Genomic DNA, 26,228 nt, shown 5'->3' with positions numbered 1-26,228 from the left:
TGTTGTGTGTCACTATTTTGTATAATATATTGTAATATATTTGTAAAAACTTGTAGTTGTTAGTTGTATTAATCATGCTAATTCTTAGTATTGTGTATGCATACCATGTGAACTAAACACAGGAACTTGGACCTTAATCCGATTATCAGAGTTTTATGTAAATTAGTAGTTAGTACAGTGTTTCAACCTCCATTAATTACTAAATAATACTATACTAATAATAATATTTTATTGTAGGGTTTAAGACAATTTTAATATTCAAATAGATTACAATGTCCGATAAAAGAAAAAAAACTATCAGGTGCAGAATATCGCAAACGGAGACTGGAAAAAGAACGTGATATTCAAAAACATAGCGGGACTTTACTTAAATATCTAAAAACTGAATCAGCTGATGTAGGGCACGAGGAAATAAGTAAATGTACCGAAAAGTAAATTGATATGACAATTTCCGAATCTAGAGATTTAAGTGATGAACTTGATAGGTACACTGATCCAGCTAGATGGAATCCTTCTTTAAGCGATGCCGAAAGACTGGAAATCGTAAAAAAGGGCCCGCCAGAGAAACCAAAGAGTGATTTCATTTTTCCGCGCAGCTGTCAGGGGCGCACCGGCAATGTGTGCGACGCACACAGGCGCCAGGATAGTAAAGGTGCCAAAGAGGAGGGAATACTTAAAAAAAAAAACATTTTTTAAAAGTGATTTTTTAATGGGCAGTGGGAGATAGGGGCGCCAACTAAAGTTTTGCACACAGGCGCCCCCTAGCAGCTGTAATGGTAGGAAATTTTCATTAAATTTTTACACCAGGGAACTAAGCAATGGAGAACATATTAATCGATCATGGTTAGTGTATTCAAAAGAAAAAGATTCTGTATTTTGTTTCTGCTGTAAGTTGTTTTCCTGTAATATAGTGTCATTCACTACTGATGGGTATAATGATTGGGATCATTTGTATGTGTATCTTAATGAGCACAAGTAAGTAAGTTGTTTTCATGTAATATAGTGTCATTCACTACTGATGGGTATAATGATTGGGATCATTTGTATGTGTATCTTAATGAGCACAAGAAATCTAAAAACTATTTGGAGTCCCATAAAAAGTGGATTGAATTATCTTCCAGGCTTAAATTAGAACAGACAATTGATTCAAATGCAATAAAAGTTATTAAATTCAGAAATTCGGCACTGAAGAAGCATAATAGAATGCCTAATTGCTGTTGTCCAGTTCTTGGGCCACCAATGCTTACCATTTCGTGGAACATCTGATAATTTATATGTCCCTAACAATGGAAATTGTTTACAGCTTGTTGAACTGATTGCCAGATTTGACAGTACTATGTCTGAACATTTAATAAGAGTAGCTTGTGGTTCGGCCCAACATTATATTGGGAAAAATATTCAAAATGAATTGATTGCTCTCTTCTCTGGAACCATAAAAACAAACAAATAATTTCTATGGTTGAAAAAGCTAAATATTACAGCATAGTTGCAGACTGTACTCCCGATGTAAGCCACATTGAACAATTAACACTAATTGTAAGATTTGTTAATAGGAATCCAACTGATATCAACATTCATGAGCATTTTCTTGGTTTCATTCTTGTAGAAGCCACTACAGGCTCAGCGTTAACCGAATGTATCGTAAGATAATTATCAGACATGAATATTCCAATCGCAAACATGCGTGGCCAGGGTTATGACAATGGATCGAACATGAAAGGAAAGCATTCAGGAGTTCAACAACGCATTAGGGACTTGAACCCAAGAGCTTTTTATATCCCTTGCTGTTCTCCTTCTCTCAACTTGGTGGTCAATGATGCCGCAATGTCATCTAGAGAAGGAATTTAATTTTTTGAAACGGTTCAGAAATTGTATGTGTTTTTCTAAGCGTCAACGTTGCGTTGGGGAATCCTTAAGACATATATTACAACCCTAACGCCCAAGCCATTAAGTACAACTCTCTGGGAATCTAGAATCGACGCTATTCGTTTAAGATACTATATTGAGGAGTTTTATTATGCACTGATAGAAATTGCTGATGATGAGTCAGTAGACAAAATGGCGAGACACGAAGCTGAAACCCTTGCTCTAAAACTTAAAGACTAAATTTTTATGTTGTCTGGTTATATGGCACTATGTTTTAAATGAAATTAATGTTGCAAGTAAACTATTGCAAAGCATAAAGATGGAATTGTCTAGTGCCATAACAACATTGGGTAATGTTCTCAAAAGTCTTAAGAATCTCAGAAATGATAAACATTTCAAAATTTTCTTGTCGATGCTACGACATTAGCTGAGAAAGTCGAAGCTGATGCTGATTTGAAACCAACCTTCGAAAGTACCAGATTGCGTTAGTAGAAACAGCAACATGAACATGAAGCAAGAGATGAACCTATTTTAGATCCCAAAACAAAATTCAAAGTTGAGGTTTTCTTTTTTATTATTGATGTTGCAACTAATTCTATTGAAGAAAGGTTCGAGCAATTGGAACATCACAGTTCACATTTTTCATTTTTATAAAACATCTCTAAATTAAAATCTGAGACGACAAATGAGCCTCTTAGACAATTGTAAAAACCTAGAAGCCGTTTTAACACATGAAGAAAATAGAGACATCGATGCAATTGAGCTATGTGATGAACTGAAAGTAGTGTCCAAATTAGTACCAGAAAATACGCCAACGAAGTTCTTCGTTTTATTGTTGAAAATAACTTTGCTCCGAATGTCGCTGTCGCCCTAATAATATTAGTGACGGTTGCAAGTGGTGAGCGTAGTTTCTGAAAACTGAATCTTATTAAAACTTACTTACGCTCAACAATGGCCGAAACTAGATTGGAAGGTCTTGCCATGATTTCAATTGAACATGAAATCGGTCAGAAATTAGACTATGCTGACCTAATTTCTGATTTTGCAAATATGAAAGCAAGAAAAGTGTATTTTTAATCAGTAGATACTAAAAACAATATAAATTCTAATTAAAATAATGTGAAAATAGTGCTAAAACTATAACGTGTACATTCTATAGTTAAGTATAACTCAACAGTTCACCGTTATACAAGTGAAGATCCTTTCATATGTGTAAGTAATAAATTATTACTACATTTCATTTAATTGTCAATTGATGAAGTCGATGGTTTATTTTATGAATATGCAGTATTTTAATCACTTTATCAGTGCATTATTATTAATGGTACTATATTTAAAATTAATGGTTTGAAACTAATGTTGAACATAACGGTTTTCAAAATTCCAAAAGTTAATTTGAGGTTGGTGCTGGGGTGGCAAGTAATGGATTGCACGGGGCGGCAAAAATTCTAGAGTCGGCTCTGTGCTTACCCACAGAAATCTTCGCTTACATATTTAATGGTGTAATGATGGCAAAATATAGAGGCAGTTGCGAAAATCAACTTTTATTTGCCCCATCTGAAAAAAAAGAAAGAAAAGAAAAGAAAAAGTAGAATCAACTACCAATTTGAATTTTATTCAGATTTTAAGTTGTTGATTTCGGTTTGTGTAAATTCTACCAGTTTTCAAACTAAGTGTTTTCCTAAAATATTAAACATATTTTGGCCACAACATTAATAAATAATGGATATGTAAATAGACAAAGCAAAAGAGTATTCCGACTAAAATCAAAAGACACAGATGGTTACGAATTGGTCATGCATTAAGAATGGACAGAGAAGAAATTCCAAGGGTAACATTGACATGGATCCCAGAAGGAAAAAAGAGAGAAGACCTGGACTAATTTGGCAATGAACGAGAGAAATAGAAAGAGAGATGACTGTTGATACTGTTGGAGAGAAATAGTATTAGTTGCAAAAGGCAGGAAAAGCTAGAGAAGATGGATCTTGGCCTTATGAATCAGGCATGTAAGCTAATGTCTGTAAACTGAGATCAACACCTAAGTTATGTTCCATTATTCTAAACATAAATTCCCTTTAAATACCGGCATATACTCCAATTCCTAAAACGTTAAGCATAAACGAGTTAAGGAATTGACATGTATATTATAGACATGTCAAATCTTGAGCAAGGTAAATAAAAATATTTCATTTTGAATATTAGTATAAAATCACAGATATATCGGAGTACTGATATGCAGTGATTTGGCAAGTTTCAAGATAAATGTTAGATATGCGAAATCCTGTTTCAGATCTTCATTTTCTTCAAATCATGAGAAAATCATTTTGTGCAGTTATACAACAATAAACTAAACTTCGATGCTTTGTTCTGAATTTATTCCTTTTTTTCTTTTAGATGGCCTTAATAAGATTACGAAACTGAAACAGAAGCATCCTCATCTGCAAGTATTATTGTCCGTTGGGGGTGTCAAGGATTTCACAGCTGTTTATTCCGAAATGATGCGAATAAAGAAATACAGGACAAAGTTTATTTTCAGCGTCTTTCAGTGGCTGATGAAATACGATTTTGACGGTGTTGACCTGCACTGGAAACATCTAGGAAATGTTAGTCGTGGAGGCCATGCAATGGATAGAAGTAACTTCGTTCAGCTCTTAAAGGTATGACATTTTATTTGATTTTTGATTCTTCTGATTTGCACGAAAATCTTAAAATTAGTTTCTTAGTCTGTATAATATTTCAAAATGAGCTTTCGGTTCGTTGACAAATAATGATAATTAAAATCGGATACATCTTTTTTTTTTTTTTTAAGATGCTTGTGCACTGTTTGCCGTACACAACACTGGATGAAATTCTCTGAAGTCATTCATATTGTAAGGCAATATTACTGCATTGTAACATTACAATTTTCCATTTCAAAAATCGAAACGTACATATTACGAATTAGCTAATGTGCTCCCTATAGAAAAGATATTTCAAGTAATACTTGGAGAAGCAGAAACATGTCGGTGGAACTTATTACCTATTAACGTTCCAAATTAGAACATTCAACATTATATAGAAGAATCCATCTCCTCCTTCCTAGATCATTTTACTCTGACTGTCGCGTACGCTAAGCTTTAACTTGATCAATTCTATCAAGCATAAAGAATGGTGTGGTAATGTGAGCACTCCTCATCAGAAATCTTAAGGAGTTTGAATAAGCTTTGAACGCCTATATTTAAACCAAAAGAATGATTCAAGTCGTGAATAATATTTTTGCAGTATGTGATACAGTGAACATTTATATCTACAATAGTTCAGCTTTACATCTTACAGTGCCTAGGCAACCAGAATCTTGGGATATCTTTCGTACCAAAATCTTGAAAGATAAGAAGTTTGTTTTTGATGGAAAAGTTTTTTTGTTCTTCAGTTGTTTAAGTTAGTCGCTCTTTTGTAGGCAAATACATATCATAATCCTTCAACTCAGGAAAATCAATCGTAGAACCACACTGTTTCATATAATAATATGTTACTGTTTGGAATCGCTGTAGTAGTCGCTCCCTGGTGCCTTGGTAGCTATGGGTTTAGCTACCAAGGCATCAGGGAGTCAACTATAGTTGAACTCGTAGCTAAAGGTGAAGACCAACTGCCCACCAATTTCCAGATGTTAGATATGGCTTTCACCTACTCTCTTTGGGGAATAAAAGACGGAGGATATTCATATTTATTTATTCCATAATTAGTTTAGGTCAGTAATGATCACAAAATCAGTTGCATTTAGATTTTAATTGTGCTGTCTTTCAAGGTAGTGAATAGTGACTATTCGAGTCAAATGGCAGTACTATCAGAAATACTAACGGCTAATTTTGTTGTGGTATCTATAAATAAAAACAGACTGTTATTTAAATACAGATTTTTAACAGATTATTTGCAACCAAGAACAGCGATTCAGCAAGAAAGAAAACTTTTTCCAGCATAATTGCATCTGCAGAAGACATGATTATTTCCAATAACAAAACACTCCCTAAATATTGTATTTATGTTTCCGATATTCCTATTATAAATAACCGACCTGTTACCTACTACTAGTCCATGGTATATGGTGTAATATGTAAAAAAGAAATGCAATTAAAATGCATTTCTGTGAACCCGATTTAATGTTCATAATCACGTAAATTAACGTAAGATGTGCAAAAATTAAAAACACCTCCTAAATTACCAAGCTCCATCACCTGTTCTGTAACCTTCAAAAATCTTGTAGCATTTATAAACTGCAAACGAACTTGGAATATTTCAGACAGATTAAGAACCATCATAATTGGTTTCCTCTGTCATGTCCGGGAATGTTCGAAATCTCCATTCTAATTCATCGTTCTTTGTCCATACAGGATATGCAGCTATCATAAGAATCAACCAGTGTGAGGGAGTATACTGAACTTTGGATTGTATAAATCTGCTTTCAGAAACAAAGTGTATCAAAACACCATGGCATCCGGAAGGTGCTAAATTGGTTATAAGTCAAGTTGTAAAACGGGAGCCGGATATTATTCTGGTGAAAGATGAGAATTATATACAGTCCGATCAAAATATGACGATTCCTGTTAGTTCACAATTGGCTATTTCACCTGTCCAGGTTGCACTCGTATCACGGTGAATACCAGTATACGTGATACTAGAAGTATATGACATGCTTTCATTCGAAGTTGTTGGTCTACATGGACAAGGGATGTGATCTAGCAGATGCCGAATAAGGCATGATTGTAGAATACCAGTTGAACTGTGGCAGTATACAGGAAAATACCATGTAGGCTGTTACATGGACCGCTGCAGTTAACGTTCTCCAAGAGTGGACGTATATTGGATAGAACAGAAGTTGCTGAGCCACTGGTGGGTACCCATGTCATCAGTGTTCCTAGTGAAAGCGGACCTTCTTTGTATGAGCTTCCGACGTAGGAGTCTAATCAAGTAATCCAAGAAACTGCCAATATTCTAGGCCGTACACGAAATGGATTAGGCTACTTTGGCCTAATCATCGAAAACTATGTCTACAGTTTGCATCTGAGAGTTTCATTGGACATTGAAGATTGGAAAAAAAAAAGTTGCCTTTTCGGGCGAATCTCATTTCCAGTTATGCTGTGTAGATAGTAGGTAGAGGATTAGACAAAATCTAGGGAGAATTTCCACTGATGTCATTGTCAGCAGAAAAGAGGTAGGAAGCAGCAGAACTATGCTATAGGGAATGTTTTCCTGGGAATCTCTTACAGTTCTGATAACTATAACCGTACTGTTCCATTAAGGCTGTTCAGGTCTGTCTTCCAACATATCACAGGGGTTCCAGAAGGATAATGCACTGTGGTACGCTATGATTTCGATCGACAGTGGTTCACCAGACACCGTGATCTTCCAGGTTTATCCATGGGTGCCACATTTGATTTTCGACCGTCTCTTTTCGGAAAGTCTTACAGGAGTCAGGCGACGCCTCATAACAGCAATTTTAGCATTAAGAAGGCCCATGAACTACACATACCGACCACTGAATTAGATACCTTTATGAAGATGTGAGTAAACGTCACTTCGCAGCGTATATGCAAAAGACTTTATCAAGTGCATCACCATGTGTTATAGGCAACTATTTAAGAATGCTGCTGGACAGTAAGTGTCAACAGTGTTGATCACAATGGGAAACACAAAGGATCATCTTATGGAGTTCGATAAAGGACTTATTGTGGGTGCCCACGGTTCTGAAAACAGCACGGCTGACTAGTTTCTCAAAAGGTGAGATATCCCGGATGTTTAATCAGTGGAAAAACAATCCTCCTTGTCTGAGAATTGTAACTGTGGTCTTTAGATAGTCTGTCAGGAACGAGATCGCCGTCGTCTGAGAAGGCTTGCGGGCAAACAGAACTTCCTTTGTGCAGTCATTGATCGAAACGTTTACCCGACCCATATCTCATTGAACTATGGTCTAGGAATTGAAGAGGATCGATACTGGCAGTCGCATACCTATACGGAAACCACTGTATTAAATAAAAGTTTCTAATCCAGTGACCAGTATGATTAAGACGGTGGTTATAATAGTTTGACTGAACTTTATTATGTAATATATTATTTTGATATTCTCACTGTATACGTGGACATTTCTTAACAACACGAGTACTATTTTCGCAGTAAGTTTTGTTGCTTATTTTTATTTCTAGGAACTCCGAGTTGCTGCAGACGATCATCGCATGCTCCTGACAGTAGCAGTACCGATAGATCCAGAGCAGTTAAAACATGGCTATGATATTACAATGCTTGCAAAGTAAGAAACATATTTTGGATTTTATTGATCAGATATATTAATTATAAAGTATTGCATTAAATCAGAAAAAGAGAGAGAAAGAAACTATTATATATATAATGTTATGTTATATTATTATCTGTATTATGTATTCTGGACTACCTTCTCTAGAAGACATTACTTAATTATTTTCGTCATGTTATTCAATTTAAGAATACCCGTGTCATATCTATTTTGAATAATTATATGTTAATCGATCTCTGGCACGTGCAAGGGGGTTTTTCCTCCTGGAAACTCGGGTTTTTCTTCCCGTAAACACATGAAAATCGACTGTAGAGCCCACACTATGTCAGACATTAAAAATATTGTGTTAGGAACAACGAGAGCGTTATTTGTTGAGCCTCTCTTCACTGCAGGCCGCTTAAATTAGTGATAGCTTTGGGCCAGCTATTTCTGATTGGCTACCAGTGGAGATTGAACTGCCCACTCAGTCTCCAAAAGTTAGATAGGGTTAAAAATGACCTCGCCTACTCCCTATATGGGAATAAAAGGTGTTAGCTGATTTTGAATTAAAAATAGTAAATGTAAGTATAATTTCTGGGAAATTCCCATGCTACTCCTCTAAAACACTATTAATATAATTAACGGCTATATTTTAGCCTGTTTTTGTTTAGGAGTGTCCCTTATATTTAATACATTGGCTAACATAACTCAAAAGGGGTATATATATATATAATTTAGGACATTACGGGCGAGTGTAGAAGGCAATTATGGCAGAATAAAAAATGTTGAAAAATTATGTACATACCTTGATTTTGGTTTAAAGATGCCTTCTAAATCCAAGCTGTTGTGGAAGGGGGGGGAAGTGAGGGAAAGAACCAAGTACATCCCCATGTTTTTTCCCTCTCTTCCCCCCCTTCCACAACAGCTTGGATTTAGAAGGCATCTTTAAACCAAAATCAAGGTATGTACATAATTTTTCAACATTTTTTATTCTGCCATAATTGCCTTCTACACTCGCCCGTAATGTCCTAAATTATATATATATATACCCCTTTTGAGTTATGTTAGCCAATGTATTAAATATAAGGGACACTCCTAAACAAAACAGGCTAAAATATAGCCGTTAATTATATTAATAGTAAATGTAAAGTTATGTATGTACGTAATATATACGTACATGCATAAAAGTTATGTATGTATAGTCACATATGTACGTGACGAGACCAATGACATATTTGCAAGACTGTTGATGAGGCATGGTATCTCGAAGTTGTAGTAGATAAATTAAATTTCAAAGAACACAGCCAAAATTGCAAAGACTACTCAGAGAATAATTGGTATGCTGAAACGAACATTGTTGTATAACAATAAGGTCATTTTGCCTCTTAACAAGCGTCAGTGCAAGTATATCCTCTATGTTAGACCACTCAAAGATAGATCTTAGTTCAAGTCTAGTCGTTGACTGAAGGAACTTTTTCTAAGCCTATCTTCAACCGGTTCTCGAGTTAGTCAATCTCTGGCAAGGGCGAGCAGTTTTTTCCTCTCGAAAACTCAAGCAAATCGATCATAGAACCCATATTATTTCAGACAGTTACATATCAAGTTACGGTTAAGTACTAAGAGATGGCAGCATTTGTTTGCCTGTTTCTTCATCGGTTGCCGCTTATAATTAGTGAGAGTGATGGGCGGGCTATCTCTGAATGGTTACTGGTGGAGATTGAAGTGTCCACACGGTCTCCAGAAGCTAGATAGGGTTAAAAGGCCTCGCCTACTCCCTATGAGGGAATAAATAAGTATTATATTAATATTATATTAATTATAATATATGAATATTATTAAAATTAATTACTGTGGTATACATGTGAATTTGTAGTTAAAATACTTCTATTGCAAAGTGAAGAATTCACTCTGTGTCATTATATTACATTCAAAGAAATCACCTTTGTTAGTCTATGGCCAATGAAGCGAGCATCGGCATTCGTAACCCTCTAAGCAACTAATGCGATGCCTAGTAGTGGCAGAAACCTGAAAAACTGTAAACTCATCCATAAAAACACCATTGTTTTGATTTTATATATTTTCTGAAATTTAGAGGAACAATATAGTGCTTGCCTAGGGATGGCATATACTATATATATATATATATATATATAATTCAGACCTCCAATGAGCAGAGTTGTGACATTTTTTTTATTATCTCACACCTGGAGATAAATCAGTCATTGCCACCGAAACATTCATAAACATTTTGCTACAGTGGAAATCGAACATCCTACCTACTGACTGGACATGATGACCACTTGGCTCACCAGGTCGATGTACCATAAAAATTCCATAGGTCACACTCGTTGGATTTTTATATAAGTATTCGATCAAGTGCTTTGAATAATGTAAATTTGTTATGAATCTCATGTTAATTCTTGCGAAAATAATCAGCAAAAGGATTTTTCCCTTATACTTCCTTTTTATTGGCTAAACGACACACATAAGGATAAAGCGATTAATCCACTTTCCAGACTACTGCGCTTCTAATTATTTAATTGCAGTGGACGCCACTTATTGTTATCACTTTGGGACAGTCGCTCTTAGATAACAATAACCGGCTGATAACATTAAGCAAAGGATATAAAAAATTGCATCATTTATTTCAATTTATTGTTATGAACATTATTTAATTTAATTTATTGTTATAAACAACTCTTTAATAAGCAACAACATAAAATTTATTTAAAAAACTTATCTAGTGTTGTCTTTCGTAAATGAGGAAACCGGGAACGCCATATGAAATAAATAAATAAAATATTAGTACCATTATTACATGTCATGGAAGAAAGTCTCAGATACTTGCTTCCACGACATTGCTATCAAATGCAATCATCAAGAAGGGAGATCTTTTTTTTTGCAATTGCACTTGCATCAGATTGGTCTTTTATATGATCAAGTTTAGCTATAATTCTCGCACGAAATTCCTTGCGATAGTAAGCTTCAAAAGCTCGTATGATGCCTTGGTCACATGGTGGAATTAACGATGTAGTGTTCGAAGGAGAGAAAATTACTTTGATGTTCTTTAAAAATAAATGGTTTGGGTGTGCAGTTGCCAGTAGTAGGGGTGTCACTAGTGACAAGATCAAGATAAGATAAAGAATCGTGACGTCGTTGGTTGATAAGACGGTCACGTCATGAGATTGCAATTTCCCTGGGGCATATGTGTCAGTGACGTGAGTTCTTATGTTTTCGTTCGCGTATGGAATTATGGGTGATGGTAGAGATAAGGACTCGTGTTGTGATTGGTGGTGCACTAGTGACAAGATCAAGATAAGATAAGGAATCGTGACGTGGGTGTGTGTTGTTATGAGATGTAGATAAGTGACGTCATTTGTTAGTTGTAAATAAGCGACGTTATTGTTTTGAATGGAAAGGATGATATATTAGTGGATAAGGAATCGTGTTGTCGTTGGTGATGCACTAGTGACAAGATCAAGATAAGATAAGGAATCGTGACGTGGATGTTTGTTATTATAGATTTTCGAATATTTAGAATTTCGCTGGGGTCCTCGTCTGTCTCTGTCAGGGACATCACGTGGTTTGTTTGGTTCGTTTAATTACCTTGTGGGTATATTTAGAGATAAGAATCGTGATTATGTGTTTGGAAATTTCTGGGGAACATATGTCTCTCTGTGATATCACATAGTGGTTTAGTTTGGCTGTGGAATTGTAGGCGATGTTTTTGAGATAAGATATCTTGGAATTTTCCCAGGGTGACAAACATCCTTCATTGTCGTCTTGTTTTGTCTTTGGTTATCTATTCATGGCTGTACTAATTTTCCAATACATTTTGGGGCATTTTTTTCCTGTTAAAGGATTCTTAGAGTAGAGTAGAGTCGTGATGGCGGCTGCATTTAGGGTTTAATGAATAATTTAATTATATGCTAATGTCACTCAAACATACAGTGTTTTTTCTTCAATAGATGGTTGCACTAATTTTCCAATATATTTTGGGGTATTTCTTTCATGTTAAAGGGTGGGAATTCTTAGAGTGATTCGTGATGGCCTTCACGTGACCTCCAACTGATACTGATAACTTTGGAGGAAAAAAAAATAGCATTAGGTGGCGGAAATGAAAGGATAGTCAAGAGGGTGACAGAAGTCTTCCCTGCAATGCTCCCCTTACCCCACTCTTCTCCCTCTCTCCTCCAGAAGATGTCTGCTCAGGCTAGTTGATATGAGCGAGCTCATCATTTGTGGATATCTTTAAGTGATGTCACTTCCAACTAATACTGATAACTTTGGAGGAAAAAATAAATAAAAAAACGCGTTTTTTTTCTCCTTGTAAAAATTAATGCCACAAACTAACCAGAAACTTTTTTTTTGAAAATCCACTCAATGAAATTGTGTCAACTCTTGGAAGGAAAAGGAAATGGGTATTAAATTAATAGGCAGAATTTTAGTGGAGAATATTTCACCTGAAAAGTGACAATTAATTTATTATATATGTAGATACCTCCAATAGACTAGAAAAAACAATCGTACTTAAAATACGACTGTTAGAATTTGGTTATTTAAAAGGACATTAGATATTTTAACCCATCAAGTTACTAAACTCTTAAAACGTTTGTTGTATAAATAAAAAGGTATCGTAGCATACAGATAACAAGTGAATCAACATGCATATATCAAAAAATACTCGCCATTGGAAGAGAAAAATAAAAAAACATTAAGGAACTTAATAGCCAGACTCGTTCTTCATTTAAATGATATCAAATGATGAAAACAATATGCGCATGAATTTTAAAACTTTGAAAGGGTGTTTAAAATTACTAATGCTAAAGAAAAAAATAAATAAAATAAATAAATTTCAGTTACAGAAATAGGTTAAGAGCACAAGGAATTGCAGGTAAAATTAATAGTCAATATTGGTTTTAAAAAAAATAAATAAGCATTCATTTACTACAGCAATAATTTCCCACAGGAACGAAAAGTTCCAACCTAAACACACGATTTCTCACCTACATACAACAAAATTGGCGACCGGATAAGAGAGATTACTGGTCTAATATTCATTTGAAATAAATTCCAGTTTCCTAGCTACACAAAATGTAAACAAACAAACAAGCCATCTATTCGAAAACAATAACTGTATTAAATCCCTAATCAGAATTGAATAATTTTAGAATATGTGTGATAAGAATTGTACACTAGAAAAACAGTTGTACTTCCCTCGAATTTTGCGTGATAAAATCGCGCAAAACATGAAAGAGAGAATATTAGTCATGAAAAAGGTGAATACCGCTCGCTGCCGGATATTACTCATGAAAAACACACGACTTAGGATATGTGTGTCACAATGAACGCATCATGTGAATGCTAAAAACATATAGTCACATCAGAAACATCGCATGATCCAATGCTAAGGAATTAACAGTGTACCAAACGGACAGAAAATCCAAGGAACGAAAGTCAAATAGCTTTTCAGGTTATTTCAGAAATTTCGTTCTTTCAAGATTGTGTTTTTGTGTGTTGTGATGTGGATAAAAATTCAACTATTTTGGAATATCTATTTGCATTAAGAAGAATCATTCTGGAAAACTATATGTAAATTTAAATTATCATTAGAATTTCTAGACTACATACAAAAAAGTTATTGAAACCTTTTAAGTATCCGTTTATTTTTAAAACACCGTTTGGTTTTTTTCTCTTCATGTAAACTAAAAAAAAACACCATTACCCAAACATTTGTAAACAAGATAACGTTAATTCGAAAAAGAGGTTGTCATCAAAAAAAATCAACTAACGCCTTTTTATTCCCTAATAGGAAGTAGGCGAGGCCTTTATACCCTATCTAGCTTTTGGAGACAGTGGGCATTTCAATCTCCACCGGTAGCCAATCAGAGATAGGTGGCCCATGTCTATCACTAATTATAGCAGCCGCCGATGAAGAGGCTGGAAAACAAGTGCTGCCATCTCTTGGTACCTAACCCTAACAAGATATGTCACTGTCTGAAATAATTTGGGCTACGGTCGATTTTCTTGAGTTTACGGGACGAAAAACCCGAGTTTCCGGGAGGAAAAACCCACTTGCCTGTGCCAGAGATCGACTAACTCGGGAACCGGTCGAAGATAGGCTTAGAAAGTTCCTCCAGTCGGCGACTAGACTAGAACCTAGGTCTAACTTCAAGCAGCCAAGCGCAGAGGACGTAAGCGCCACTTCCACTGAGCTACAGAAGTTGTCATTTGCCAACAATATTTTAGTAATGTCACCTCCAACTGATAATGAAAACTTCGGAGCAAAAAAAAAAGTGTGTTTGAAGGACACCACCATATAATTAAATTATTCAGAAAAGCCTAAACACAGCCGCCATCACGAATCACTCTAAGAATTCCCACCCTTTACCATAAAAGAAATACCCCAAAATGTATTGGAAAATTAGTGCAATCATCTTTAGAAGAAAAAAAACTGTATGTTTGAGTGATATTAGCATATAATTAAATTATTCATTAAACCCTAAACGCAGCCGCCATCACGAATCACTCTAAGAATTCCCACCCTTTACCATGAAAGAAATACCCCAAAATGTATTGGAAAATTAGTGCAATCATCTTTAGAAGAAAAAAAACTGTATGTTTGAGTGATATTAGCATATAATTAAATTATTCATTAAACCCTAAACGCAGCCGCCATCACGACTCTACTCTACTCTAAGAATTCCACCCTTTAACAGGAAAGAAATACCCCAAAATGTATTGGAAAATTATTACAGCCATGAATAGACAACAAAGACAAAACAACATGACAATGATGGGTGTGTGTCACCCTTGGAAAATTCCAAGACATCTCATCTCAAAAACATCGCCCACAATTCCACAGCCAAACTAAAACACCATGTGATATCACACATGGAATTCCCACCCTTTACCATGAAAGAAATACCCCAAAATGTATTGGAAAATTAGTGCAATCATCTTTAAAAGAAAAAAAACTGTATGTTTGAGTGATATTAGCATATAATTAAATTATTCAATAAACTCTAAACGCAGCCGCCATCACGACTCTACTCTACTCTAAGAATTCCCACCCTTTAACAGGAAAGAAATGCCCCAAAATGTATTGGAAAATTAGTACAGCCATGAATAGACAACCAAAGACAAAACAACATGACAATGATGGGTGTGTGTCACCCTTGGAAAATTCCAAGACATCTCATCTCAAAAACATCGCCCACAATTCCACAGCCAAACTAAAACACCATGTGATATCACAGAGAGACATATGTTCTTCAGAAATTTCCAAACACATAATCACTATTCTTATCTCTAAATATACCCACAAGGTAATTAAACGAACCAAACAAACCACGTGATGTCCCTGACAGACGAGGACCCCAGCGAAATTCTAAATATTCGAAAATCTATAATAATAAACATCCACGTCACGATTCCTTATCTTATCTTGATCTTGTCACTAGTGCACCACCACCAATGACGACACGATTCCTTATCCACTAATATATCATCCTTTCCATTCAAAACAATAACGTCACTTATTTACAACTAACAAATGACGTCACTTATCTACATCTCATAACAACACACACCCACGTCACGATTCCTTATCTTATCTTGATCTTGTCACTAGTGCACCATCAATCATGACACATATCCTTATCTCTAATATATCTTCCTTTCCATTCAAAACAATAACGTCACTTATTTACAACTAAAAAATGACGTCCCTATCTATAGGGTGTCCCAAAATTCACGCAAGAAGTAATTTTGATACAAAACACAGGTTTTTAATTAGAAATTGTAATTTCTTATTGATTCATAAAGTATACAGTATAGGTTTATGCATGGAATAGCATATCGGGTAAATGGCCTCCACGGCTTTGCTGGCACATACGCACGCTTTTGTCGAAATTTTCCATGCCCGTTTTGCATAAATGTGGCTGAATTTCGTTGATACAGCGCTCAATTTCTTCCTTCAAGGCGTGGGTGGTCGTGGGCTTGTTGGCATAAACCTTAGACTTCAAAAAACCCCAAAGAAAGAAGTCCAATGCCGTTAAGTCACATGATCTGGGCGGCCAATTCTGATTACCAAAACGGGAAATTACACGACCAGGAAATGACTCATGCAGTAATTGAATTGCTTCTCGGGCTGTATGGCATGTGGCACCGTCTTGTTGAAACCACATGTCGTCCACATCCATATCTTGCAATTTAGGCACAAAAAACTGGATAATCATGTCGCGATAGCGAGCACCATTAACTGTTATTGTATTGCCTTACCAGCCGCATTTTCGAAGAAGAATGGACCGATGATGCCTCCAGCCCAAAATCCGCACCAAACAGTGACACGTTGTGGATGCATTTGTTTCTCAACAATCACTCGTGGATTTTCTAAACCTCAAATGCGACAATTTTGTCGATTAACGAAGCCATCAAGATGAAAATGAGCCTCATCGCTGAAGATGGTTTTGTTAGAAAAATAAGCATCCACTTGTTGTTCCATAATCCATTCAGCGAACGCTCTTCGCTGTGTGTGGTCCATTTTTAATAACCCTGAACTGTCAGCTGTCACGCTGTCTTTTTTTTCTCGTTGGCAACACTTTACCGCACAAATGGCGCTAAATTTAAATCTTGCGTGAAATTTGGGATACCCTGTACATCTTATAACAACACACACCTACGTCACGATTCCTTATCTTATCTTGATCTTTGTCAGGAGTGCACCACCGATCACAACACGAATCCTTATCTCTACCATCACCCATAATCCAATACGCGAACCAAAACACAAGAACTCACGTCACTGACACATATGCCCCCAGTGAAATTCCAAACATTCCAATCTCATGACGTCACGCCCACAATGACATTATCTTCTTATCAACCAATGATCACGATTCCTTATCTTATCTTGATTTTGATCTTGTCACTACTGACACCCCTACTACTGTTATCTACTAACAAGACAATTTTTCGCTTTAATTTAAGGTTCGAATTAGCTAACCAATTATCGAAAATAGTTAGTGATCCAAGTATTTGTACTAGAACAGTAGTCAACAGGCAAACATTTGACACTTGAAAACACCGAGGATTTTTCTAATCACTGGGAGCTCTCGTTTCTCACCATTCATATTAGCCCAACAAAGAACTGTCACTCGCACTTTTGAAGAATCCTTTAGTACTTTTACTTTTAAATAAATAAGTATGCTCAAGGCATTGCACAAAAATAGCCCTGTTCCGTCTGCATTGTAAATATCCTCGGGAGAATATTCAGCAATAATTTTTAACCACTCGGTCTTAATCCACGCATCAGCTGATAAAAAATCAGCACTTCTTTCTTCACCATGAATACGCTTGTACACAATATTCTCTCGCTTTTTCCACCTGTTAAACCATCCATCAGTTGCAGGGAAATTTTCTTTGGCATTGTTTTTGCAAGTTCTTGTGCTTTTGATGCATCAAAGGCCCATTAATCGAATCATTCTTTTCACGATCATTACTAAACCAAAATTTTAATGCTGATTCAACTTGAGTAACCACAGCAGATCTAGCTCTCTTCCGATCCAAGTTCTCATTAATAAGAGCTGAAGTTTCAATGTTTGGTGTGTTTTTTAAGATCTTACACAAGAGTGGTTCTGAAAATTTTAAATGTACAGCCGCACTACGCTGACTCATTTTTGGCAACTTATCATAGCACTCCAGAATTCTTTGCTTTTCTTGAAAAGATAAATCTTAACATTTTTCACTTGTTTCTGCCATAATGCTAAGGGCTGTTTTAACGAGCACTTAAAGTCAAATTCACTTACTGAAAGCTAGCACGAAAATAAACTCGAAAAATCACAATTAGACTGTATTTATACCCCCTACATTTGCCTGAAAAAATTTAGGATTTACGGAAGATTAAGATTAAAAAAATTCGGATAATCCCAACTGTATTTGCCTAGAAGATATAAGATTTACGGAAGAATAAGATTAAAGGAAGATTAACAAGAAAGTCAGATTTCGACAAATTTTCTCCTGGTTACCCTTATTTCTTAGAATTGTGAGACGCACAACATTCGAGGATTTGATAACAATAACCGGGAACTTTGATTATAATAGAGGGACTGTTTTTAATTCATTTTAAATGGTGTGTTTTGCGACAGACTGATTTTGATAACAATAGCCGATTGTGATCGCGAATAATATTATCCGCGATCACAATCAATGGATTCGTCTGTAATATTATTTTTAAAAAGAAATTTAACAGCAGTGTCGGCAGTAATTGCGATTTGCGGTACCCCTCAACGATGATATTCTATTGAGCGATTTCATAACATTTAATGAAATATCGGTCCTAATAATCCCCACAACTCTCGCTATTTTGTCTTCATACCTCTGTGTTTTTATATGTATTTACCTCTGGCGTCCAAATTTGTATATTGTTTTCGATATTTATTTTGTTTTTATATATTATTTGTCTGTGTATTCCTTACTATTTGAATGGAAACTTGATGTTTATATTTTATGGGTATTACATATTAGGATGATACCAACGAAAGATAATCACATACTATATTATCATTCAGCGTACGTCATTAGTGGAATTTCATATACAACAAATAAAATCTTTAAAGGTTAACTCGTTGTACCTGTGGTGTAGTGGTTATCACATCCGCCTAACACGCGGAAGGTCCCAGGTTCGAGCCCTGGCAGGTACAAGAAATTTTTTTTTCCAGTTTAATTTATTTTTTCCAATCTTTATTTTGCTCTTTCTTTCACCACCTACCTAGTAAATATAATATAATAATAATAATAATCCAGAGAGAGAGAGAAATAGACTAATCGTCTGCTTAATATCGGAAATACGTTAATGTGCCTCTCAAAAGAGTTGAATTAACGATGAGATGAGACATTCTTTTCTCAATTTCCTTTAAGAAATTTGACAGCATGTTATTCATTTATTTGTTGTAGCAAATAGTGAAAACTGTGCCTAACAAAAACCGTAGTTATACTTTTGATTTATTTTCGCACTGGGATAGTATTTTCAGCCCTCGTAACAATATATTAAACTATTATTAACACTCGCTTCTCTATTCAACTCGGAAGGAAAACGTGAGAGGGAAACTTGATCATCTGACCTTTGTATTCCCATATACAGAGATTATTTTAAGAATTTGGTCATTTTAATTATCGTCACATAGACATTTTTTCCGTATCAAAATAGAAGGGAAAAAATAAATAAAAATACCCATTTAAGAAGGTGAATTTAGATGTATGTAGTTTTAATCCTATCCACTATAATAAAAGCAGCTAGAGCACCTCAAGTAAAATAATTTTATAAATCTACACGCATAGAAAAACGAAAACCACTAGCGAAAGAAACTTCATTATAATGTAACCAAAGAGATGTGTAATATGTGTGTGACCAGATTAATGATATAAAAAAATATTGTAAAAAACACACACTACAGACATGTACTAAAAATGTAAAAAAAAAAATACTATGAGCTAAGTGTTTCACTGTTTACAGTACAATTATGTTTTACTTGAATTAATGCATAGTTGTACCTGTGGTGTAGTGGTTATCACATCCGCCTAACACGCGGAAGGTCCCAGGTTCGAGCCCTGGCAGGTACAAATTTGCTTTTTTCGGACGTGCTTAATCATCCTTATGCACTTTTTCAGTTTCAGGAAACAAGTGTAAATGCTTTTCGTTCTTAAAGCAGATCTAGTCTCCCAGTGACAGATTACGTTTTTATTGAAAAATTTAATATACAAATTATTTAGTCTTGGAATGCAAAAAATTATACCCTGTGGGTCAGATCAGTCTTATCTTCATTTTAACATAAATAATTACTGTGAATACAGATCAAAGTTTTTATTCTTTTAACACATGTAAACTTATGACTAGATATTGCCTCTGCTCTAATAAGATGAAGATCAAATTTTCGCATAAAGTAACAATGTATATTCATATTTTCACATATTTTTCACATTCATCTTGTGCATTTATATATGTACAAATATATGCAAGCATTTGCACATGAATAAATGCAACAAGTATACACACATATATACAAAATAAAGAAATAGACTTAAAATAACATGATTAAGTTCTCATTTTGTTTGTTCCTTCTGAAAAGCAAATGTAAAAATACTACTCTTTAAGATTACTGATTATGTATATCTAAAATATGTGCAACCTTAAACAGTACAGTTCATTATGAATCATTCAAATATACACGTATACTGAATTCTAAAGTGTGTTACTAAGTTTATCAGAAGTGATTTTTGATTTGAGGCAATTAGCATTAAACAGCTAAAAAGCAAAAATAAAACTGCATATAACAAAGTACAAATATTATAAAGAAGATCTAGTCTCCCAATATGTATATTTAATATCTTCTGGTAGATTCTACTACTGAATTAATGATCTTCCTGGCAGTTTCCTATTACATCATCTTAAAGAGGCAACAGTTTTAGAGCCTTTTTATCTTTCCTTGGTCAAAAATCATCATTACAGAATTTCAGACCTTTCCTGTGTTGTATTTTACTTTTTAGGAAAATTTTATGTCAACATATGAAGTTTATTTTATTTAAAATTATTAGATAAATTTATTTTCATTTTTGCAATTTCAGACACATAATATTAATATTATTTTTTTATATACGTAATAATACTTATTATTATTATGTGGCACTTCCAGGGAGTCCAAAGACTCATTCAGGGGGAGTGTGCCAACAGCATTGAACATTTGATTCCCTTCCAACTCCTAACCGTGCTCAAACTTGCTTAACTTTTTGCTACTAATGGCCAGGAGCCATTAGTAGCAGAGGCTCTACCAATCGACCAACCTTTGCTGGCATCTAATACTTGTTATCATATAATACTAATACTTGCATTAATAGTTGCCAATATTGTACCGATATTTCAGATTTTTGAAATTATTTTCAACCATAATATTTCTAGTGTGAAAAATTCAGATTATCCAATATATTTTCAAAATGATATACAATATCAGCAATAAACTTCTCTCTCTGATACTTTACAAGCAATTCGTTCCTTGTAAAATACAACTGTTGCAGCAGTTTTACTTATGGCTGCTATTGTTTTGGATATATTTATTTATCTTTTAATGATTTGGTGGACATTAATTGGAAGATTAACTTGAATAAATGCTGGCCTGGTTGGCTAAGTGGTTAGCGTATCTGCTTTCCAGCCAAAAGGCTGAGGGTTCTTTGTGATTGTCTATGATAATACTAGTGGTGGTAGTGGGCAGTAGATGTCATTGTGACATTGCTGTAGAGTAGGTGCCCTCCCTGAATCAGTCTTTAGACTCCTCAGAGGTGTCAAGAAATAATAGTAAATAAACTGAATTTTTGCTCCAACAAAAATTTATTGAATTGTAAAATACAAAATCTTCCACTGATTCAGTTTACAAAGATCACATCTGCTCATTTAAAGTTTTTGTAAAGTATTGTTTTGTTGCAAAAGGTGGAAAAATCTAATAATTAAAAAAAAAAAAAGCATTATTTCCAATGTTGCAGTATCCCCCATAATCATCATGCTTAAAATTAACAAATAAATTTTTTTTAAAAAATTCATTTTTGCTTTTGGCTTCTACAATGATACATTTTACAAAACCAGGAATTATAATAACATTATTATTATTATTATTATTCAGGCCTCCATGGAGTCAAAAGACTCATTGTGGGAGGTCCTTCCTAAGAAACACAAAGTCTATCAAGACTCATCGAGGGGAGGTCCCCCCCCTAAGAAACACAGTCTATCATACCACTCCTTGAACTCATTGACCGTTCTCGCTCTTACCACTCCATCAGGCAATGCATTCCATGGTTCAATCACCCTCCATGCAAAGAAACCACTCCTCACCCTCTTGCTCACAGTTTCCTTTCGTAACTTCCAGGGATGGCCTCTTGTCATCACTCCTTCCCGATGTTCAGCCAAGCAAAAGAACTCCCCAGTGTCAACCCTGTAACCACCTCTCAACAGTTTAAAAGTCTCAATCATATCACCTCTGAAGTCCATAACATGTGACTTAACTGAAGTCCATAAGTTAGTTCTAAGAAAAATATAGTGGATATAGGCAGGAATTTGTTGTACATGACAAAATTAGGGTGTGCTGGAGGATATAATGAAAAATAAAAGAAAAAAAAAGTACAACAACCTTTGGCAACAGATTATAGAAACAGTGAACTTAAATCGCATTAGGAAAAACATACATAAGTGATATGGATGAAGAGTTGATCAATTTATATATTTATAAATTTTTCTTCTGGAATTGAATTAACTCTTCTCAAGCTGTGCCTGAAGGTTAATTTTCTTCCAAATTAGTGATGTAACTGTGATTTTCTTACCCCAGCATAAACACTTTCAATGGAATATACCCCTCAATCTATATGATGAAAATTATGGAAACAACTACTGTGTTAGAGTAGAACTTTAGTTTAATATAAACCAAAATAAACACTTAACGTTTGACCTTCACATTAAGGTTATCATCTGGAGTATATACATATATACAAAAAACAAGCTGCACTACAATATATATGGTATGCTAAAGTTACTAGTCAGCCATTAAAACTATTGGCCTGACCTCTGGTGAAAAAAAAAACAACCTTACTACACCAAAACTAGAGTCCTGTTATTATCATTATCTATTAGATTACAAAATTAAATTACACTAGAGAGTAACATGTTCCTACACAAAAATGTGACTCGTATAAGTATACATATAAATTAAAACAAACCAGTATGAATGATGGGGGCTTGGAATGGAGAACTGCAAATGGCGGCTCGCGTATTAGTTCAGTGCAATAGTTTTGAATGATAAATGATATATATAGAGGTAAGCGTTCTTCATTTTCTGAAATTTCATATGCTATTGATTTGCGCATTTAGCTAATCGCTCGATATTGCTGGCAATCCTTTTCATCTGCAATATCCTCTACAAAATTTCTGCTGGCAGGTCTCAAGACCTGCGGGATTTCTAATTGCGATCATAAGCAATTTTCCAATCACTACCTACTAGATATAACAACAAATAAAACAGACATGGATAATATTACTGATCTGCTAGAGCATCTAAACAAAGAGCAAGCATTAAAATTGTTTAAATTACTGCTTAAAAAATTTGATACTGAATGGCCAGGTTTCCTAAACCTGTACACACAGCCGGAAGAATCCGATGATACGGAGGGCTAAGTGGAAGAGATCAATGACACATCCATCTCCCTGCCCGAGAGCCTCAGTCAGACGGTCTTCACAGGAGAACAGACGGGCAAGAGACGTAGAATCGAGGATGATCTTGTGGAAAACGAAACACCCTCACAAATAGTCCCGGAAAAAAGGGAAAAGGTCCCCCCAGTAATTCTCCGTGAAAAGGAAAAATGGACCACAGTTGCAAGAAACCTAAGAGAACATCAAATTGGATACTCCTGGGCCAGAAACACCGACGAAGGTGTAAAAATTCAACCAACAACAGTCACAGACTACAGAGGAATAACAAAAATGATGGATAACAACAAACTACAGTACCACACCTTTGCACTAAGCAGCGAAAGAAATCTAAAGGTTGTACTGCAAGGTGTCACCAAAGGCATTACCTCCAAGGAGATCGCGGCTGACATTACCCAGCAGGGCCTAACACCTATCAAAGTCAGCCGGATGTACAGATCCGATAAACAACTGATGCCATTAGTATTGGTTGAGATACAGAACCCACAGAGACAAATTTATGACATAACTGCGGTCTGTGGACTTAAAATATCAACAGAGCCACTCAGGAAAAGGGCATCAGCAGGGCAATGCCATCGTTGCCAAAAGTTTGGCCATGCCCAAAGACTCTGTAAAGCCGAGTTCAGATGCCTGAAGTGTGGCGAGAAGCATCAAACCATTACATGCACAAAAGCAAGAACCACACCAGCCAAATGTGCCAACTGTGGAGGTCCCCACCCAGCAAACTACAAAGGATGCAGCCACCATCCCAGAAATCACGGAACTACAAGACCCGTCCAACCTCCCCCAATCAGGACCACCACTCAAAGCATCTCTGCTGCACAGTCATCAAACCATCAAAACCCAATCCATAAAAGTCAGGAAAGGGCTCAACCTTCCACCAAGACCTATGCAGAAGCAGCCCGCCCAAAGGACACAATACAAAGCAATCAAATAGGCTCCAACATCACAGCAATACTGACTGCTTCGCTAGCCACTATGCTGCAGGAATTCAGCAGAACAAACCCAACTCCATCCTCCACAAAGAGATTCCTGCAAGGAACCCATTCCATACTCACAGCACTCAAAATAAAACAAAAGTAAAACCTAACTCGCTTCTAATTGCAGCCTGGAATGCCAATGGCCTCACCAACAAAACATTAGAACTACAGGAATTCGCACAAAGACACAACCCGGACATAATGCTGATCAACGAGACCCACCTAAGACCTGCCAACAACTCAAAAGTGAGAGGATACACAATATACCGAACGGATAGATTCAGCTCCAGAGGGGGAGGCACTGCCATCTACATCAAACCATACCTCCACCACAATGCCATATCCAACCCACAGACTACAAACCTGGAAACCACAGGAATACAAGTCCACACAAACAATGCTGGAAGCCTCAAGATATTTGCTGCCTACAACTCACCAAGCAATCCTCTACTGACAACAGACCTGGATGCAGTCCTCGGCACCACAGACCCCACCATCATAGTAGGTGACTTGAACACCAAACACACAGCATGGTTCAGCACCACCAACAACAGAAGTGGTCACATACTACACAACTATTCAACACTTAACTCAGTTGTGGTAGCAGGACCCACTGAGCACACTCATTACAGCCCTCAAGGCAGATCAGATGTACTTGACATAGCTATCCTTAGAAACATCAGTTATCAATACAAACTAGAGACGCTCAGTGAACTATCATCCGACCACAACCCAATCCTGATCAAACTTGGCATGCAAGACCAACTGGCCCACCAGCACACCTTCATATCGTGGGATAGGCTAGCTAAAATCCTACCAGAATACATTGGTCCTGTACCAATCATCCACAAAAAAGAAGACATAGATGAAGCAATAAGCAATTTAACAAGCCAAATTAAAAAAGCACTAGAAGCAGTCACCAAAACCACAACCAACCACCCATCCGGTCGGCTCCCAGAAAACATAATGGACCTCATCAGAACAAAAAACAAAGCCAGGAAAAGATGCAACACAACACAAAAGATACACAACACAAGAGCCCCACAGAACAAGAAAACTCTGAACAAGTTGAACAACCAAGTCAGAAAAGCACTTCAAATCCACAGGAACCAGGATTGGGACAATAAACTATCATCACTCAACCCAGAAGATCACACAATATGGAAATTTCTGAAGATTCTGCGCACTAAACACAATCCCCTATGGCCCATGCAAACTGCTCATGGAACGGCGCACACTGATAAAGAAAAAGCAGAAGCAATAGCAGAAAACCTAAAAAAAACAATGCAGCCCGTCATATGATAATATAAACATCACCCACATATATAAAGTCCACCAGCAGGTCAAGCGTACCTTAAGTCAGTCCGAAGACAAACCAGCCAGCATCACTCCCACTACTCCAGTTGAAATAACCAACATCATAAAACATCTAAACAACAAAAAAGCTCCAGGGCCAGATGGAATTACTAACAGAATCACCAAATTACTTCCTAGAAAAGCTATAATGCACCTGGTTAACATAACCAATGCAATATTGAGGATACAACACTTCCCCTCTGCATGGAAAACAGCAGACATCATACCAATAAAAAAGCCAGGAAACAATCCGCAACTCCCGCAAAGCTACCGTCCAATAAGCCTGCTTTCCAACCTGGGAAAGATTGCTGAAAAAATTATCCTTTCAAGACTACAAGAAAAATCAGACCAATTAGGAATAATTCCAAATGAACAATTCGGCTTCCGCCGTATGCACAGCACAGTGCAACAAATACACCGACTAGTGGAGCATATCACTCAAGGATACAACTGGAACCTTCACACAGCTGCAGGTTTTCTGGATATTGCCAAGGCCTTTGATAAGGTATGGCATCAAGGA

At 36.0% G+C, this 26,228-nt stretch overlaps 1 protein-coding gene and 2 non-coding genes across 4 annotated transcripts in view; all 3 read left to right on the top strand.

Moving 5' to 3' along the window:
- The window catches only part of LOC150098570 (uncharacterized), a 132,028-nt gene that overhangs the window by 48,467 nt on the left and 57,333 nt on the right, over positions 1-26,228 (top strand). For both annotated transcript variants that reach the window (XM_090404812.1, XM_090404811.1), the window contains exons 4-5: positions 4,261-4,523; positions 8,043-8,146. In XM_090404812.1, the coding sequence (XP_090260938.1) occupies positions 4,261-4,523; positions 8,043-8,146 (367 nt within the window). The remainder of the gene's footprint in view (positions 1-4,260; positions 4,524-8,042; positions 8,147-26,228) is intronic.
- Positions 18,759-18,831, top strand: TRNAV-AAC (transfer RNA valine (anticodon AAC)). Its single transcript has one exon. It is a non-coding gene; the product is annotated as a tRNA-Val (tRNA).
- TRNAV-AAC (transfer RNA valine (anticodon AAC)) lies at positions 19,678-19,750 on the top strand. Its single transcript has one exon. It is a non-coding gene; the product is annotated as a tRNA-Val (tRNA).

The sequence above is a fragment of the Typopeltis vanoorti genome, chromosome 15 (assembly GCF_054136105.1).
Source record: "Typopeltis vanoorti isolate ZY-2024b chromosome 15, IOZ_Tvanoo_1.0, whole genome shotgun sequence".
NCBI classification, from domain to species: Eukaryota; Metazoa; Arthropoda; class Arachnida; order Uropygi; family Thelyphonidae; genus Typopeltis; species Typopeltis vanoorti.
This window is presented reverse-complemented; position numbering and strand designations above follow the sequence as displayed.